General features: G+C 44.4%; 2 protein-coding genes across 7 annotated transcripts in view; both read right to left on the bottom strand.

Annotated features, from left to right (window-relative positions):
* TXK (TXK tyrosine kinase) overlaps positions 1–13,227 on the bottom strand; it is a gene marked incomplete at its 5' end in the record, with an annotated part of 71,276 nt that extends 58,049 nt beyond the window's left edge. The window contains one exon of the mRNA XM_081237238.1: positions 13,140–13,227. Within this exon, the coding sequence (XP_081093364.1) occupies positions 13,140–13,227 (88 nt within the window). The remainder of the gene's footprint in view (positions 1–13,139) is intronic.
* A 2,874-nt stretch (positions 13,228–16,101) lies between these two features.
* The window catches only part of TEC (tec protein tyrosine kinase), a 156,127-nt gene continuing 154,697 nt past the window's right edge, over positions 16,102–17,531 (bottom strand). For all 6 annotated transcript variants that reach the window (XM_081236591.1, XM_081236587.1, XM_081236588.1 and 3 more), the window contains one exon: positions 16,102–16,796. In XM_081236591.1, coding sequence (XP_081092717.1) covers positions 16,713–16,796 — 84 coding nt within the window. In that variant the 3' untranslated portion in view covers positions 16,102–16,712. The remainder of the gene's footprint in view (positions 16,797–17,531) is intronic.

The raw sequence follows: 17,531 nt of genomic DNA, 5'->3' as shown, positions 1-17,531 counted from the left end.
TAACATAGGACATAGCTGCTGCTACAATTCCCACCTCTTAAGCTGTCCTGAGTCTTAAGCTGATCACAGATACCTTCTGTCACCATTCATTCCTTGTGCCCCCTTGCCTCTGCCGACATTTTGGCCGAAGGAGGTACTTTATCTAATGGAATTGCCCAAATGTTCATTCCTGTGGGATTTGGGTCCTTAGTTGGTATTGTCTTAATGGGGTTGTTACAGTTTTCTACTGACCAGGACTATGATTTTAATTTTAAGAAATGAAGCTAGTGAATTCCCTGAGTTTCAAAGTCCTCATAGTCCTCATTGTGAAGAATGAACCCAATTCCTGGTAATCAGGATACTCATCCCAGCTACACTGACCCTTTCCTGTGCCTATCAATTCGCTGATACAAGGAATCCCAAAATGGTTAGAGGGTAATCTCAACTTCCAATGTTCCCTAACAAAAGGATTCTTCTCTCGGGCACTAGAATCTCCAAACTCACCAAACCCAAAGTCACAGGGAAAGAGAATAACAATATCCAGTGGGTTATTAGGTGGTGATAGGGGCCACTCCAATCTCTACTCCTTAGTTCCCAGACTCAGACATCCTGGCTATAGGGAAACAACACCATATTTGCTGTTGGCTTAAGGCATTTATTGTATACGATAGGACACCACTCCAACTTTGCAAGATGTTGTTTCCCGGGTGTCATAGCAATTGAGCCTTTAGCAGGCCATTCCTCTGTCCTATTAAGCCAGATGCTTCTGAATTACGGGACACATGGTAAGAGTATTCAGAGAACCATTGTACCAGCACCAATGAAACTAAGAAAAGGCTGACTCCACAAAATGTATCATCTTGTAGACCTTTGGTTACATCTTCTCATTTTGTCCCCATTCCAAGAGTTTCAAACACATTCCTCCCCAGATCTTTCACCAACCTCCCAATCTTGTTCTTTCCACATTCCTGAACTAGCAGGCCAACTTTTTTGCCGTTGCATATGAGTCAATGTAGATCGATGCCTCAGACTAACTGTCCCTAATGAAGTGAATAAACTGATGTACTTGTTGAAGTTCAAGGAGAATGTTATTTCAACACCATCTTTCAGGCTACCTCTGAATAGGGCTATAGCATGATGGCTGTTCATTTCCTGCTCATGTGGGTTTGGGATGAAGATCTATCTGTTAAGTCAGGCTCAATGGGAAATTCCTCTTGAGGTCTTGGGTGTGAGTTGAAGGAGAAGCAGAAAGAACAGGTATTATGTGAACGTCACCTGCTCATGAAGTTTTCTTGAGCCTTCTGGATCTATGGGGGCCCACTTTCACATATACCATTTCCATATTATTATGGATTACTCCTACACATGCCCAATTTTTTGGTTCAGTGAATCAGATAACACTCAGCTCATGACAGGCTCACTCAGTTTGGATCGCATAAGCATTTCATGGCATGGTTGGAGCATTCAGTCTTCACCAGTAGGAAGCCAGGAGCTACTTTTCAAATCAAAAATAGTGGGGACTTCCCTGGCGGTCCAGTGGTTATGTCTCCACACTTCCACTGCAGGGGGCACAGGTTTGATCCCTGGTTGGGGGACTAAGATCCCGCGTGTCGTGCAGTGCGGCCAAAAAAAAAAAAAAGATCAAAAATAGTTATCAGCACAGGGTCAAGTCATTACTCCAAATTTCTGAGGGGTTGTGCTGTGATTCTCACAATGGGACTTTCAGAGGCTCCATATAGCCAACATTTTGCCCTTCATCCCAGGCTACCACCAATGATGACTGGAGTAATGGAAAATTGAGTTATTTCTCCCAGCAATAAGGCTATCCCTGGACCTCTAACTATATGACCAAATAAATCCCAGATCCAATTTTGACTCTGTTTCTTAGAGCCACTTATGATACCAATTATGGTATCAATCAGGCCTATAATGTAAAACAAGACATACTTAAATTAGAATACTTTTAGAAGGGTTTATTTACAAAGAGACCAATTACAAAGGTGTAGAAGGGGGTAAAGTAACGATAAAGAATGTGCAGACACCTGGGTCCAGCAATAGCGAAACTGTCACCATCCCCATGTCCAAAAGGCCCAGGAGAGTGAGAGAGTGAAGTAGAGCAGAGACCATTTTACAGGAGCAATGATCTGCTGTAGAGGGAGACAGCCGGTTCAAGGCAACCTCACCACAGCTTCCTTCCAGGGCTCCCCATGGGTGTAGTGTAACCAGAAGCCAGAGGGCTCAGAAGCATGCTGAACCAAGCCCCACAGATTACTTTTCCAGCATAGAGTGCAAGGTGGAGAAGAATGTATACCAAGAGGCCGGGCTCACTGAGCCACGATGGAGGCTGGCTTCCACATTTAATCCCCACAGGTCATCCTTCCAGGGTAGAATAGGGTGGATAAGAATAAAGATATCCAACATAGTAATCATGGTTCCTTTTCCTTTCACCTTCAAAACCTAGATTCATGCATTAGTTACTTGCCTTTCTCCGGTTTGGATATTGCCGTTATTCAATGTTTGGGCTACAGACACATTGGTGGTCCAGGGGTAAACATCTCATTTCTACTCTGGAGATACGATTCCAGTCCAAGCCCAGGCAAAGATTCACTTTTGCTCCCACTGCTGTGAGATCACTCACCCCTGATTTATTAACTTTCTTCCTTAGCCTGCACCAAAAAACACAAAGTTGATTTCCAGGGACCAAAATAGAGTTCCTCAAATCTTCACTCCATTGTGTATTATTAGGCTTTTGGATCTCAACTGCTTCTGACTGTCAGTTTTCATCTGGTGGCCTCTGCATGAGCAAATTGCCAAAAACACTCCCCCCCAAACAGGGTACATTAGCACTTGGGAGCTCTGTCTACTCCTTGGCAGGAGTGGTTCTAATTTGCATTCTTACCGATTTACTCCAGTGTTGCCTTAGAGCCCCGTACAGATATGCATCCATCCAGGCCAAGAAATGTGAAGTCCAAGGTAGGTTATACAAGTGAGAGAAGCAAGAAGAGTATGGTATGGACTGTAGCAAAATGCTGTGTCAAAGTCCCACGTAGAGGTATTCAAACTCAAAAATTTTTAAATACTCCTACCCTCTTCTACATCACCATTTTCCCCCCTCTACTGGATCCTTCCCAATAGCATATAAATATACTGCTACTTCACCCCTTAAAAACAAAACAACAAACTACCCTTGATCTTATTTCTTCCATCAGCTTTGCTCCCCATTTATAGTAATTAGCAGTCTTTATTTGCTGCCTCCAATTCTTTCCCTCCTACTTTCTCTTAACCCATCCCAGCTAAGCTTTGATCCTACTACTTCCCAAAACTGCTCTTGTTAGGGTCACCAGTGTCCTATGCACTGCTATAAACAATGGTCAATTCTAAGGCCTCATCTTACCTGTGCTCTCAGCAGCATTTGACACTATGTCCTTCTGGTCTTCCTTCTTCTCAGTCTCCTTTACTGCTTTATTCTCCTCCCTGCTAACTTCTTAGACTGGGTCTAATGCTAGGCTGCCCCAAAGCTTTTGATTTCTTCTTTACTCTGCCTTATTCACTCCCTTGATTATCTCATTCCTTCCTGTGTCTTAAAAGCCATCTATCTGCTGATGACACCCAAATGTACACCTCTACCCCAGTTCCAATGAATTCCAGACTTGCATAGCCAAAGGCACTCTCAAATTCTCCACTCGGATGTCTAGTGGAGACACCATCCCAAACTCGTCTATCCACTCTTCTCCATCCTGCAAAGAGCAACTCCATTTTTCCAGTTGCTCAGGCCAATGATCTTGGAGTTGTCTTTGACTCCTCTCTTTCTCTCACACCCCAGTCCAATCCATCAGGAGAGCATGCAGATTGTTCCTTAAAAAAAATCCAAGAGTTTCTGCTTGAGATGACGAAAGAGTTCTGGAGATGAGTAATGGTGATGATTGTACAATAATGTGCTTGGACTTCACACTCCTGGACTCTACACTTACAAATTGTTAAAATGGTAAATTTTATGTTAATTACATTTCACTGCAATTTAAAACACACACACACACACACAAAATGTTACTGCTTTTCCCCACCCTTCTGTTACTACCAAGGTCTAAGTCTCCATTACCTGGATTATACCAATAGCCTTCTAACTTCTTTCTGCTTCTACACTTAATCCCATTCCCCCCACCCTTTATGGCTTATTTTTCAGCGGCCACAGTAATTAATTTAAAACCTAGGTCAGATCATGCTACTCCTTGTCTCACAAACCCACAATGGCTCTCCATTTCACTGTGCGTTACAGCCAATTTTCTCACAATCGTCCTTAAACCGTCCACGACCTGGCCTCCTGGTGCCTCTCACCTTCTCTCCAATGTGCTTGTGCTCATTTCACCCCATCCACACTGCCCCCCAGTGCTTCTGGACCAGGACTGCTCTCACCCAAGGCTCTTCGCTTTTGTTCTGCCTGGACCATTCTTCCCCCAGCTGTCAGCCTTCCCTACTCTCTCCACTCCTTCACTCCTTTAATTAAATTAATAAAATAAAATAGACTCTCAATTACATATGGCAACAAGATTATATCTTTCCTTATTTCCGAGGTCTTCCGTAATCTGGCCAGCCTCACCCTGATGCTTAGTGTTCACCAGTTCCTATTACACCAGCTTCTATTCTTCTGTTCACTGTTCTCACAGACACCTTGCACATTTCTGTTTCCGGCTTAAAAAAGGCTTCCATTGCAATCCACTCCCACCTAATCTTCCTTTGGCTCCCAAAGCACTGTTATCTGTCTTGCTCTGTGGCTCATAATTAGGTACCATCTTCAATGGTTATTTACTTTTCTTTGTGTAGCCTTTGTCTCTCACAGGGCTTCTCAGTCTCACCACTATTGACACCTTAGAGTGATGAGTGCTTTGCTGTGGGAGCTGTCCTGTGTATTATAGTATGTTGAGCAGCATCCCTGGCCCCTATGCAGTAGGTGTCAGTACCAACAGCGCCTCTGATACCCACCTCCCACACCCAGGTGTGAAGACCAAAATGTTTCCAGGAATTGTCAGATGTTCCCTGTGGGCAAAAATCACCCCTTGTTAAGAACCACTGAGCTAGATTGTGAACTCTTCAATTTCACGGTCTGAGTCTCATGGGTTTTTGTCTTGTCCATAGCATCCAGCATCAGAGCCTGGTCCAGAGCAATAACTCAATAGACAGCTGTTGAATAACGCCTCCCCAATATCTACACCATCACGTTACATTTAGGCTCTATTTGTCAGTAACTCGTTCTACCACATGGAATCTCACAGCTCGACGCTGGCCGCAGAGAAAGCTAGGTTGACCACGTCCTTTTGACTAAGTGAAACAGTAAAGTTGAAGAAGACAGCTTCCGGAGCTTGTAGTAGGTCATAAGTCTAACCTTTTGTTCCAGATATAGTAAAAAAGAAGAAGGTAGAGAGGGAGGAGGAGGAAGGAGGTGGGAAGGAGAAAAAGCAGCGGCAGCTTATCCAAAATCAAGCATCAATCCACGAGATGCTAAATGACATGGTTTAAACCTGGTGTTCAAATGTTCTTTTTTCTGTATAAGGACAGCATATGGGGTTGAGCAGTCACTAGGGTCAGGGTAACCTGAAGTCAAATCACGACTCCATTTTCTTGTAGCGACAATATGATTTGGGGCAATTACTCAGGAGCCTTGTCCGGAAAATGTTAGAAATAAAACCTACCTTCTAGGAAAGGCAGTTCCCCACTGCTACCAACAAAGCATTTACCATAAGGAGGGACTACAGGAAGATCTTACTATCCTATACTAACTCACTCCCTACACACTGAAATAGGTCCTGTAATTACCCCCATTTCACAGATGAAGAAATTGAGTAACAGACAGGTTCAGTCATTTGTCCAAAGCTACATACCTAAAAAGCAGCTGAGATTGAATTTAAGCCCACAGAGCTTGGCTGAGTCCATGAGCATAATAATGAGACAGTCCTTGTGGATGAGAAGATTGCATAAGACAGCAGAGATGAAATATCTAGAGCAGAGCAGTTGCTCATTTAATGTCCAACCTTTTCCCTCACTCAGTTCCCTAGAACTCATTCAGCAAGTATGTATTGTGTATTCAAAGAGCAGATTTAAGGTAAACAGATAGAAGCACACTATGGTTCTCCCTCTGAAGACAAAATGGCAAGAAGGCCAAGTAAGCCAAAGCTGACCTTCAACCCCACAACTCCTGTGTTCTGAGCCCATTCTCTACCCCTGTTCACCCCGCTCAGGACTCTAAGGGGCCCTCTCTCCACTATCAACACAGCTCTCCGGAGACGCTCTGAAGCGTAGTCTTGGCAAGGTGAAAATGATATGATAGTAAACTGATAGAACAGTAAACAAACATGTACGGCGGTGCTTCTTTTAAAGGCATTTTCGTATTTGTAAGCATGACACCTGTATTTGTCTGAGTGATCAGAGAGAGAGAAAGAGAAACTGATTTAAGGAATTAGCTCACACAATTGTGAGGGCTGGTTAATCCAAAATCTGACGGGGTGGGCTGGCGACTCAGGGAAGAGCTGCAGTTGGAGTCCAAAGGCAGTCTGCTGGCCGAATTTTTTCTTGCTTAGTGGAGGTCAGTCTTTGGTTTATTAAGGCCTTCAACTGATTAGATGAGGCCCACCCACATTATGTCTGATAATCTGCTTTACTAAAGATCCACTGATTTAAATGTTAATCTTACACAAAAAATATCTTCACTGAAACATCCAGAGTAACATTTAACCCACTACCTAGGCATCATGGTCCAGCCAAGTTGACCCATAAAATTAACCATTATTATACCTTAAATTATAGAACTTTCAAAGAGAAATTGCTGGTATTTGTCAGCAGGAATGATATCTGGGGACTAGGAAAAGGCTCCCCCTCTTCACTGAATTTACCATACATGACTACACACCAACAGAGTGGATTATAAACCCAACAGCAATCTCTCGGTTATCTTTACTCTCTTCTGCAGCCTGGAATTTAGGAGGAAGTTTTTTCAGAAGTATTTATTTGTCCTCATTCAGTAGCAAAGACAGCTGCCTTCAAACAAAGGTACTACTCTGCCACAGCTTTAATTATGACACGGTTTTGTTCTATCTCCCCTGAAGACCAAGAATAGCTGTGAGCAGCGAGGACAACCTCTGCCTTGTTTATGGTTCAGTTCTGCCCAGCACAGTTGCTCGCAACTAGTCGCTGCCCAATAAATAATTGATGAGTGAGTAAAAAACAAGTTGTGAAAGCCAAACAGCTTCCTGGTGTTCCTTGCTTGGCGTGACTCTTCAGGACACTAGGCCTCTTTATTTACAGACTGAAGTAATGATTCATGCCAAAGCAATAATCAGATAGCAATGATTATTAGATTTGTGGTCATTGTCTATTTACAGCATCACAGGTCTTCCAGGTGAGTGGGTAAATGGAGAGTCATTGCCACACGCCTGCTGTGGTTACAGAAGCCATTCTTTGAATTGTTTTTCTCAGTAACCTGCAGAGAGAAAGCCCTTTTTCACCTTTATAAAATCCCCAATGAAGGCAGAAACTCGTGCATATCTGGTCCTTGCCAGAGACAATCTAAAATGCCCCAGCGATGGGCAATGACTATTTGCCTGCTAGAAGGTTATATTCAGGGTTGAGGATTATCGCAGGAAGGAGCCAGAGCTTCCCTTCCCAGGCTTACATCTGCGCTATTCTTTTCATCTGCTTCTTATTCCCCAGCAAATATCTTTAATTATCTATCTTGTACCAGCAAATCAGGAAAAGGGCATCACATCCCGGCGTAATCTCCGTGACCTTTAGGAACTGGCACGTCCCTCATGGGTAAGGGAGTCGAACCTCTTATTTTATTTAGTGTTCGCGTCCTCTCCTGGGAAGGCTTGCTTCCCCCTTCTCCCACCCGTGCAGGTCTCCTAACAGCCTTCTGCTTGTGTGCGTGGCTGCAGCAGGGCTCGGCTTGGGGACGGGTTTCCACCAGGGGGCGCTGGAAGGGAGCGAGTGGGAGAAGCACCACTTCGCCGAACAGCTCCCCGCCGCTCTCAGTCCCGCAGATGAACGGTAGCTGAAGGGCTGCTGGGTCACCGCCGTCTGGGAAGCGAAGCTGGTGGCGTTCCCTCCGTTTCTAATGTTTTCAGTTTTATATCTGTGTAACCTCACGTTCATCCCCTGGCGTTTACGATGGCAGAGTTTCGTTATGAACCAGTGCTTCAGGCGAAATTCAGTCCTTCTGAGTTTGCTCAGAATGACTGGCAGAAGGCTGGTGATTTTTATTTGAAAACATGAATAACTGGCTCGTTTCAAGAACTGCCTTGAGCCAAAGACTAGGCTAGTGGCCCAACGCACACAATCCAGGTTGCGGTTTTAGGACGAGGAATTCCAGGGCAGCTGCGCTCACAGCTGAAGGGCTCGGGGAACGGAAAAGTGTGGAAAACCCGTGGCTTTGGAAAAATGGCTCTGGGCAATTGGAACTGATCCTCTAAGTTCACTACAAGAAGCGCCTTATTTTTTTCCCAGAAATTTACAGAAAGGTCAAACCTCCTCATGACTGTAATAAATTCCCACCACTAGATCTATTTAAGGGACTTCTGAAGAACAGATACATGTTAATGGACTTAACCCATATCATCTGGGAGGTGTCACAAATAGCTAGCTTTTCTTTTAACCTAAATTTCTGCCTCTAAGCAGGCACCAGAAAAGACTTTCTGAAAAGACACCAAACCAAGGATCCACACCAATGAGGGAAAGAAAGAAAAGAAAATAGAAAGAGAGGGAGAGGGGGAGAGAGGGAAGTACAGGGGACAAGAGAGAGAGAGAGAGAGAGAGAGAGAGAAGTACACTGAGTTTTTCACGGAAACATTTATTCAATTTAAGAAGTTATCCTTGATACAAACTTATGGTTACCAAAGGAGAAATGTGGGAGGGGGATAAATTAGGAGCTTGGGATGAACATATACACACTACAATATATAAAATAGATTATCAACAAGGATCTACTGGATAGCACAGGGAACTCTACTCAATATTCTGTAATAACCTACAGGGGAAAAGAATCTGAAAAAGAGTTGATATATGTATATGTATAACTGAATCACTTTGCTGTACACCTGAAACTAACACAACATTATAAATCAACTATACTCCAATATAAAATAAAATCTAAATTAAAAATTTTTTTAAAGATATCCTTGATTCTGAATTTATGCTCTTTATATATTTGAAGCATTAAATTATCCTTGCTTTGTGTGCCTCCTTTGATATTAAAAGGGCACTCCTTTCAATAGAATTACTGAAAGAACACTGTGTTTCCTTTTGATATTAAAATGTCCATTCTTCTAAGAAATGATAGTCACCAGAGATGTTAGTGTTTTTGAATGTATTGACAAAATAAGTTAGCAACCCATTATTAGATCCCACACTGGTTTCTGGACATTATACTGTCTGTGAAACCTTCAAGTAAGGGGAATAACTCCATTAGGGATTTGTTGGCTCCTAACAGAAAACAGGCAGCTAGCTCATGGGACAGTAACTGATAATCTGGGTGGAGGAGAAGAACGGTGCTGGCCTGGCTGAGCCTGAGGGGTGCTGTGTGTGGAGAAGGGGTGCAGAGACCCCGGAGCTGAGGAGCTGCATGGGGCGCAGGGCACCAGGGGAGATAGGGTCCTAGGGGCAAAGATGCTGAAGGGAAAGGCAGAGTCTCCCTGAAGACTGATCGCTCCTCTGTTCACAGCTTCAGCCAGCAAAGCACCGGAAGCCCTTGTTTGTTCCACACAGGAATTTTATTCTTTCCCAGTCCTAAGCTGGCGTGAGGCAGACTTTGCAGGCATCTTGCCCACATCTCCTCCATCCCCAGGTCTCAGAGCAGTGTTTCCTAGGAGACTGTGGCCCGTGAGCTCCAAGTTCATGAGCAGCTCACAGACAACAAAACCAAGACACCTAGCCAGCTTGGGATGTAGGTGCTTGGCCACCAGACCTGCTGGCAGCCAGCACTGGGCAGAACCCTGCCCCCCGAGGGCAGGAAGGGGACAGATGCCAGCCAGTGGGCTTCACTACACAGAAGGGGCATCTGCCGGTCACACACAAGAAGGTGTGGAACCTCACAGACGCAGTTCCAGATGGTGACTGCTGTTAGCATTACTGCTACAGGTTTCAGGCAGTTGCAGGGGGATAGAAGTGAAGTGGTTTAGAAACAAAAGGAAAGACACATATACTAGTGTCCATATTAACAGTGAACCTGTTTTTGAGAAAGGGGACCAACTCCAGCCTGAGGCAAAGTGGCAGTAAAAGTGGCCAAGTCTTTTTTTGGTCCATGGCTCTCCTAGCTTTTGCTACTGAATTAGGTATCTATTGTTGGAAACAAACTAGCTGCAAACCTAGAGGCAGAAACTGTTTACTATCTCACAGTTTCTGTGGGTCTGGAGTCCAGGCACTGCTTAACTGGGCGCCTCTGAATCAAATTGAAAAGTTCATGAAGCTCACGAAATTGTAGTAAAGGGGAGTTGGGATTTGCTGGAGAATCTACTTTCAAGTTCAGTCACATGGCTGTCGCTGGCCTTGGTGGCATGGTTCCTGGTGATGGGGATTCTCCACAGGCTGCCTAAGAATGCTCACAGCATGGCAGCAGGTTATCCAAGAGACAGGGAGCCCAAGAGCACTAAGAAGCCACAGTCTGCCGTAACCTAACCTCCCAGTAACACTCCACCCCTGTTACCATACTCCATTTATCCCCAAGGAGAGGGATCGTGCAAGGGTGTGAACGGCTGGAGGGGGACATCACTGGGGCTACCTTAGAGATGCCTGTGCAGCCACCCTCATTATCTCTGTATTAATTGTAAAAGAAATAACAGAAGATACTAACTTAAAGGGGTTGGCGTGGGACTCAAACACAACGAGGAATAAGAGGGGGCTTTGAAAGCAGAGACGCAAGAAAGGCAGAATGACCAAGAGGTCCTTACCTCACCCCCCAGATCAAATTATGAGTCCAGAAAACTGCATTTTAACAGTATCCTAAAGCACACTTCAGGCACACCCACACTTAAGAACCACCCAATTATTATTTTTCCTTCTACTTTATAAATTGGGAAGAAAAGACAGAGAAATTAGGTGATGATGAGATGGAGGGAAGGGAGGTGGTCAGCTTTTCGAATCCCCAGCACATCTCCCTGGTCCCCGTCCCCTAACTGATTCTCCTGGGCTGGGTCTGTCCTCAGAGCAGGGGTTAGTCAGCAGAAACGACCAATTGTGTTTCACAAACTGACCCTCACAGGAGCAGTGCCCTGGTACCACTCCCAGGCTCTGCCCCCCAGTCAGTAAGATCAATATCGCACCTTCCACAAGGATCTCCTCCTGCCCTACAGCAGCCTATGAGGCCAGACTTCTATGACAGCCCTTAAAACAACCAATGTATTTCCCAAATGACTCTGGCCCAAAAAACACCTATAAACATTTTTTTGATTAGTAGTAACACACCCTGGGGCACCTCTTAGCTTTCTCTGGTCAATAGTAAACACTCATTGTTTTACCCAGAAGAAAATGGAGCCATGGCTTCCCTGGTGGCGCAGTGGTTAAGAATCCGCCTGCCAATGCAGGGGACACAGGTTCGAGCCCTGGTCCAGGAAGATCCCACATGCCGTGGAGCAACTAAACCCGTGCACCACAACTACTGAGCCTGTGCTCTACAGCCTGTGAGCCACAACTACTGAAGCCTGCACGTCTAGAGACCGTGCTCCGCAACAAGAGAAGCCAACGCAATGAGAAGCCCGCGCACCGCAACGAAGAGTAGCCCCCACTTACTGCAACTAGAGAAAGCCCGTGTGTAACAACAAAAACCCAATGCAGCCAAAAATAAAAAATAAATTTAATTAATTAATTAATTTAAAAATGGAGCCACATCTAAGTGCAACCTGTGGAAGAAATAAAGAGGTGAGTCTTACCGTTGAATCAAGTTATCAGAAGCTGGAAAGGACAGTGATAGTTCATCAAACCCATGGCCTTCCAGGCCAGACAGAATGATCCTCAAAACATCCCCACTAATAGGTGGTCTCTTATTCAATCCTTTGGGCAATCTAATCCTTGTCTCAACCCTCACTGTTTATTTTATATATAACTGAATCCTTCCTGCTATCATTTACAGCCTTTTCTCTAGTTCTGACCTCAGGAGAAATGAAGAACAGATGCCCACATGGCTTTTAATGAAAAGGTTCTTATTAAGTCACTGCTCACCTTTGTCCTGCCATTGGGGGAAGTGGGGATATGGGTTACTGCTTCTTAGCTCTCTCTGCTTTGCTCTGCTTGGCCTGTTTCTGATAATGGGCACCCCATCTTGATCTATGTGTGGACCCAGACTGTAAGTTATAATTCAGGTAGGTACAAGTGGAGTAGCCTGGTTTATTTTTTATGAATCCTACCAACAAGTGTTGGGTCCTATGAGGTGATTTGGTTTAAACACATGACATTTAAAAATTGCAAAAAATTTTTCCTAATGCCACTTAAAAATCAGAAGTGCAAAAACTGTTGTCAGTGGCCTTGACTGCTTTATTCTAATGTGACTGAGCTTTGTTGAAGCTTGTTTCCATAGTCATCCAGAATTAAAATCAGTATTTTTCTTCCAGATTTTTAATTATTTGCATGATAAGGCTCTCTGAGTCTTCGAGGTAAATCAACAAGCATTTCCAAAACTTGTACATGGGACTGGATAGTCTTCCAAAGCAACTCCAAAATTAAGTTCATGAAGAGCCTGTCATTTTAATCTATTATTTCTCTATAGTATCTTGTTGGGAGGTAGGTAAAAAGAGAGTGCCCATTGTACAGATGGGGACCTGATCTAAAGAAGCTACCAAAGGTGACCCACAAATGTTGCAGCAAATCCTGAAGTGGAACTTGGTCTCCTAGACTTTTGCTCTCAGTTCTTTATACTAAATATTCTAAATACAAATACTTCTCAAACTGATTGCATTTCTACACACACAGGTAGATTTAAGGACACTATTTTGTTTTCTTTTGTGATCTTAATGCTGAACATTTTCTAAAATTACATCCTCACCATGGGTATTTAAATAACAAACAAATCCCTGTCACAACATCTGGGGAAATTATCTTCCACACTTCACAATTTCTGGCGTTCAAGACTAAGTACCATGCCCAGAACAAGCCCTGAAGATAAAGGACAAAGCCATCTTACTTACAGGTGGAAAGAATCATGGCTGCACTTGTGCGGGGAGCAAACAAAACAGCCTTCAGGTCTTCAGCGATGCTCCTGTCACAAAAACACATCTTTTAACTGAAATCATAGCTCACCCAAGATGTTTCTCACAGACAAAGTTAACCCCACCTATTTTCCTGTTCTAAAAACCTCAGAGAAGTGTGTGAATGACAACCCGATGGCCTATATAAGAGAAAGCTTGATAATCTACATCCAGATCTTTGAGGGTAGCTGCTATTAGTTCTTCATTCCCGAGTGCGTGGGTGACTCCAGCAAACACCATTTTCAAGAAATCACAAGATTTGGGTAAAAGGGACCTAAAAAAGAGCATGAATTCAAATTGCTCTGTCTGGACAGAGAAAGAATTGGAGGCACAGATAGGATAAGGGACACCGTTAGTGGTAGAAACAGAATCAGATTGTAAGTTTTGAAGTACCACGTCTAGAACATTCTGTCCTACTCAGTACTAACACTTTAGGCGCCATACGAGGAAAGTTTATTTTGTGGGGCAGGAGGGAAAACTAATCCATCCCCAGGTGACTGGGGTGTGGCCGAGAACTACAAACACAACAACATCAACAATAAAAATGCACTTAGGAGTTTCACTTCATCCCACTGAAAAATAACCCCAAAGTAACTAAAACCAAAGGGAACCACTGCACTGAAGACACAGCAGATTCACGTTGCCCTTCCTATTCCCTGCTTTCTAGATGAAGATCTCTTTACACATTCTGGGTGGATTCTTCTATTTTTACTTCTCCTTTAGCCGTAGCTATGGTTTTATATAAAAACTTTTTTTTAAGTTCTAGTGAAATATTTAAAGATTTTTGAAGAAAATATTCCCAAATGTTGCCAAATCTTGTTTTCCTATCAAAAATATATGTAACTATTAGGGCAGGGGCTATACTTTCTCCTCTTTCTTCAAAGCCACCTAGCACTTTAAACACAGTTCCTCAAGGTCAAAAGGGAAGTATGGGATGGGGCTGGGAGGGGAAGGTATGACAATGACAGTAGGGCACGGCGCGCATACAGCCAACCCCTTGAATGAGCTACAATTCAGTTAACAGGTGTGTATATTTTTGTGATGGGGGTACAGTTAAACAGGAAGATGAGAAGGAAGGTGGCAAACAGACTGTGACAAGACTTAGGATAAATATTTTATTTTTTTTCCATTATAAGGGGGACAGGGAGGATAGAAGACAGCCTTCAGGGGATGAACGGACCAGAATGGAAAGATGATTCTTCATGGTCATATGAAGGTGCTACTCAGAGTAGCCAGCCACAGCCTGTGTTCCTTAAAAGGTCTTGATCTTCCATAAACGCAGCCATGTATAATAATTTTTTTAACCATTAAAGCACTTAGTGAGTTAAATGGTTCTAGTACCACTGCTCTAATGTTCAAGCCAGTGCAATCAACAAAAGAGGGTAGATGGGTCATTCACCTTGACTTTGCCTGCTCTTGCCTCTAGATCCTTAGTGGAAACATAGGGAAATAAGAAGTCACACGCAGAGGACATGCTATCCGGGTCCCAACAACCTGGCATGTGACAAAAGAAGCCACTCCTTTGTTAATGAGACTTGAAGATGGTAGAGGAAGTGGGCCTTGAGTATGTAGCTTAAAAAAAATCAAATGTAGAGGCCTCAGCTCATTCTTGGAAGCAAGAGCCATAATAAATCCTCTGGGATCCTGAGTCCTGCTGTACACAGGTTCCTTTGGGCCCCACGAGAATGGATAAGACTTCTTAGTGCTTCAAACACAAACCACAGAGATGCCTTTTGCATGTCCCAAGGTCTACAGGGAGTCCTCAAGGAAACAGGCAGCCAGGGAATAGTATTTGTGCTATTCTGAGGCCATGGGCACAACTTCTGGCCCGTTACTTGCTTGGGAAGCCAGGGGGGTAAATCCCTGAACCCAGCATTGCCCACCTGTGAGCTGTTTCCTTGGCAACACTGTGGTTTTAACCTCATCCGCTGTTCCTGGAGAATGTTCTGTGGGATGCTGTTGACTGAGACAACTCGTCACTGGGCATTAAGTAGCTTCTTCACATAAGAACTACTTATGTGAACACTACGTAAAGAGGGTTCACACGATGCTCCACAGCATGGGGGGAGACCACGGCCCCCCAGAGCAGACGAACTCCTGAAGAAAGGCCCTGTGTCTTGCTGGGCTTTCTTTGCCCACAAAACCAACACAGTGTGGGGCAATACACAGCCTTGCTTTCATGATGGAGACTGTTGTTCTTTTCCCTGGGCTCATGAGTAAATGAGGCTCTAACTCAGAAGGTGTCCTGGTCAGAAATTATAAGGGTCAGAAACCCACTCAAATAAACTCAATTGCAGGGTCTACTATGAAGCTATAACAGACAATCTCTCTGATGCAGGAACCCAAGTCCAGCCTGGCCTCCTGAAAGCCATCTGGGAGACAGCTCAGACGCCATGCTCTCCATTTTTCCTGGCTGCTTCCTGAATTCTGCCAGAACCTGGCTTGCTCCTGGGTCTTGCGTGCAGTTGGAACAGCCTTTATGGTGAACATCATCTGTTCCTTCTGCTCCAGAGCACACTTTCACATTTATGTCCAGGGACAGATTCTTAAGACACAGAAACTGATTGATTGCCCCTAGGCTCAATTTTCCATCCAACTCCAATTAGCTGTGGATACCGTGGGCAGGTCCACTTAGTCCAAACACAGCCCCTGCTGCGGGCTTAAGCTGGACAGGCACCTCAAACATGGCTACCCAAGTGAGGAGGGGGCATTAGTGATGGAAGGGTCCAGACATTTTTCTCTTCAGTAGGGAATATTTGAGCCTCAGGGGGAAAGGAATTGACAGCTGTAAGGTAGTCCTAAGAGGGTTGGCTCATATACTACAGAATTAAACATTTCAATTAAGAGACAACTCATAAAATCAACTATACTCCAATAAGAATCAAATTACAAAAAAGACGACTCATGTTTCTTATAAATATATAACTTTATATATTATATATATTTACAATATGTACAGCATACAAATACGTTTTAATGTAATTCTAATGGCAGTCTTGAAAACAGATGTTTCAAAACAAAAGATGGGTACTTATCCAAGGTGGGTTCCGGATCCATCCAGAACCCATATTCTAGACAATGCCCCAGCCCAGATTTCTGTAGAAGTCACAGGGAAGAGAGGGGTGGCTGGAATGTGGCTCGGATACCCTTCCTCCTCCCAATTACCCTGGCCTTCCACTGGCACCGGCTAACATGACCCCACATGCACCCCTAAAATGGGCAGACCCTGGGGCCAGGGCCCAGTGCCTGGCACATAGTGGGCACTCCAGTACTTGTGGAATGAATAAAAGTGGGTGCTTTTAACCATCATGTCTAAGGCAGCATTTCCATAATCCAGAAGAGTCGGTCACAGAGCTACGGCTGGTCTAGAAGCAAATGTTTTAGGTGTTTCCCCTTTATAAGTAAAACAATCTACATGTCCAAGTGCTAAATAAATTAAAAGTTTGCCACAAAGTGCCATTTCTTCCTCGTGCTTTGGAATCTGGAAGCCATCACATCATCCGGTCACAGCACTTATCTTCCAAAAGTTTCTGTACATTCGACTAGTTCATCTATCGTGCGCAGCAAATCTTCAAAGGAAGGCCTTCCCTCTGGTTTCTACAATTCAAAATCAAGTAGAAGCTGTGGGTTCCAGAATCCATCCCCAAAATGATTTTTCACTGCTCCAATTCAGATAGCAATGCATACCAGAGTAAGGGACTCCTTGCTTCAGGGCTGGAACACACATGCATCTCCAAACAGGTCTAATCGATCCTGCGTGTGCTGCTTCTACACTAATCTTTCTGCCACATGGCTTTGGCATCCCATTCAAGAACCTAACAGAGGGGGCTTCCCTGGTGGTGCAGTGGTTGAGAGTTCGCCTGCCGATGCAGGAGACGCGGGTTCGTGCCCCGGTCCGGGAAGATCCCACATGCCGTGGAGCGGCTGGGCCCGTGAGCCATGGCCACTGAGCCTGTGCTCCGCAATGGTAGAGGCCACAACAGTGAGAGGCCCGCGTACCGCAAAAAAAAAAAAAAAAAAAAAAAAAAAAGAACCTAACAGAGATCCTAACTGCCTACAAAATCAAGTCCTGCTAACTCACAGGGCCCTCTATAACCTGCCCCTCCCCCAGGCCCTTGCTACCCAGTTTTATTGCCCACAAAATCCCTCACATGGGCCCTATGCTCAATCAGAACAATCTCTACCCTTGTATACACACACCAAGTTCATTACCACCACCCTACCTTTGCTCACATTGTCCACACTCCCCCTAGCACCACTTCTTGGCCAGAAGGCCTCTGTCCATCCCAATCAATGCTCTTGGGAGGCATGATAGCAAGTGACCACGGCATG

The sequence above is a fragment of the Mesoplodon bidens genome (genome assembly GCF_964165515.1).
Source record: "Mesoplodon bidens genome assembly, chromosome: 1".
NCBI classification, from domain to species: Eukaryota; Metazoa; Chordata; class Mammalia; order Artiodactyla; family Ziphiidae; genus Mesoplodon; species Mesoplodon bidens.
Note: the sequence above shows the minus strand (reverse complement) of the source record. Positions and strands in the feature narration are given on the sequence as shown.